General features: G+C 40.1%; 1 protein-coding gene across 1 annotated transcript; it reads left to right on the forward strand.

Moving 5' to 3' along the window:
- LOC122705334 (olfactory receptor 8B3-like) lies at positions 1-933 on the forward strand. The gene has a single exon (XM_043920633.1). It carries the CDS (start codon positions 1-3, stop codon positions 931-933), a length of 933 nt encoding a protein of 310 aa, XP_043776568.1.
- The last annotated feature ends 1,380 nt before the right edge of the window (positions 934-2,313 follow it).

A 2,313-nucleotide genomic window follows, 5' to 3' on the forward strand; every position in this document is an offset into this window, starting at 1 on the left:
ATGGCTCCTGGAAATGACTCTTTTGTGACTGAATTCATTCTGTTGGGATTAACAGACCAACCAGATCTCCAACTCCCTCTATTCTTCCTGTTTCTAGGAATGTACATGGTCACTGTATTGGGAAATTTGGGATTGATAATCCTAATTGCACTGAATTCACACCTGCACACCCCCATGTACTTTTTCCTCTTTAACTTGTCCTCTATAGACCTCTGTTATTCTTCTGTGTTTACACCCAAAATGCTGATTAACTTCATATCAAAGAAGAATATTATTTCTTACATGGGGTGCATGACTCAGCTCTACTTTTACTGTTTTTTTGTCATTTCTGAATGCTATCTGCTGACATCAATGGCCTATGACCGCTATGTGGCCATCTGTAAGCCACTTTTGTATAATGTTATCATGTCCCCTAAAGTGTGTTCCAGCCTTATGCTTGGTTCATACTTGATGGCGTTTTCTGGTGCCATGGCTCACACTGGATGCATGCTGAGACTGACCTTCTGTGATGCAAACACCATCAACCATTATTTCTGTGACATCCTCCCTCTGCTCCAGCTCTCCTGCACAAGTACCTACATCAATGAATTGGAAATGTTCATCGTGGTGGGCACCAACATCATTGTGCCCAGTCTCACCATCTTTGTCTCTTATGGTCTTATCCTCTCTAACATCCTCCATGTCAAGTCCACGGAGGGCAGGTCCAAAGCCTTCAGCACCTGCAGTTCCCACATCATTACTGTTTCTCTGTCCTTTGGATCAGGGGCATTTATGTATCTCAAACCATCTTCTGCTGTGTCTATGGATGAGGGTAAAATCTCTTCTGTCTTTTATACCAATACTGTTCCCTTCCTTAACCCATTAATTTACAGCATGAGGAACAAAGATGTCAAACATGCTCTGAGAATAACCCTGAGGAGGAGACAGTTTTGATCAAAAACACTCACTGTGTCCATGAGTTACAGGACAGTGAGATATTGTTCAATTTTAGTGACAGCTTTCTTACCATATTCTTTCTGTTATCTTTTATTCCTAGCACCAGAAAGAAATTTGAGTTCTGTTCAAATAATTTATTTACATTTTTATATAAGTATTTTCCCCACTGTTTTCAAATTACATATCATCTCTAGTTCCTGCTGAGTAATATCATTAAATAGTAAATATATTATCTCTTTGTTTTCTTTATCATTTTGAAATGTTTTTTTAAACTGGGAAAAGAAGAATTCTCTCCAAATAATGCACTTAAGAACACTAGACAATTCCAGTTGAGCTATTTCAAATCCTAAAAGATGTTGCTGTGAAAGTGCCACACTCTAGGTTGCTTCCGTGTCCTTGCAATTATAAACAGTGCTGTGATGAACATTGGGGTACATGTGTCTCTTTCAGTTCTGGTTTCCTCGGTGTATATGCCCAGGAGTGGGATTGCTGGGTCATATGGCAGTTCTATTTCCAGTTTTTTAAGGAATCGCTACACTGTTCTCCATAGTGGCTGTACTAGTTTGCATTCCCACCACCAGTGTAAGAGGGTTCCTTTTTCTCCACACCCTCTCCAGCATTTATTGCTTGTAGACTTTTGGATAGCAGCCATACTGACTGGCGTGTAATGGTACCTCATTGAGGTTTGATTTGCATTTCTCTGATAATGAGTGACGTTGAGCATCTTTTCATGTGTTTGTTAGCCATCTATATGTCTTCTTTGGAGAAATGTCTGTTTAGATCTTTGGCCTATTTTTTGATTGGGTCACTTATTTAATAGCCAGGACATGGAAGCAACCTAGATGCCCATCAGCAGATGAATGGATAAGGAAGCTGTGGTACATATACACAATGGAATATTACTCAGCCATTAAAAAGAATACATTTGAATCAGTTCTAATGAGATGGATGAAACTGGAGCCTATTATACAGAATGAAGTAAGCCAGAAAGACAAACACCAGTGCAGTATACTAAGGCATATATATGGAATTTAGAAAGATGGCAATGATAACCCTATATGCAAGACAGAAAAAGAGACACAGATGTACTGAACAGACTTTTAGACTCTGTGGGAGAAGGTGAAGGTGGGATGTTCAGAGAGAACAGCATTGAAACAAGTATACTATCAAGGGTGAAACAGATCACCAGCCCAGGTTGGATGCATGAGACAAGTGCTCAGGGCTGGTGCACTGGGAAGATGCAGAGGAATGGGCTGAAGAGGGAGGTGGGAGGGGGGATCGGGATGGGGAACACATGTAAATCCATGGCTGATTCATGTCAATGTATGGCAAAAACTACTACAAAATTGTAAAGTTATTAGCCTCCAACGAATAAAA

Source organism: Cervus elaphus, chromosome 2, assembly GCF_910594005.1.
Source record: "Cervus elaphus chromosome 2, mCerEla1.1, whole genome shotgun sequence".
NCBI lineage: Eukaryota > Metazoa > Chordata > Mammalia > Artiodactyla > Cervidae > Cervus > Cervus elaphus.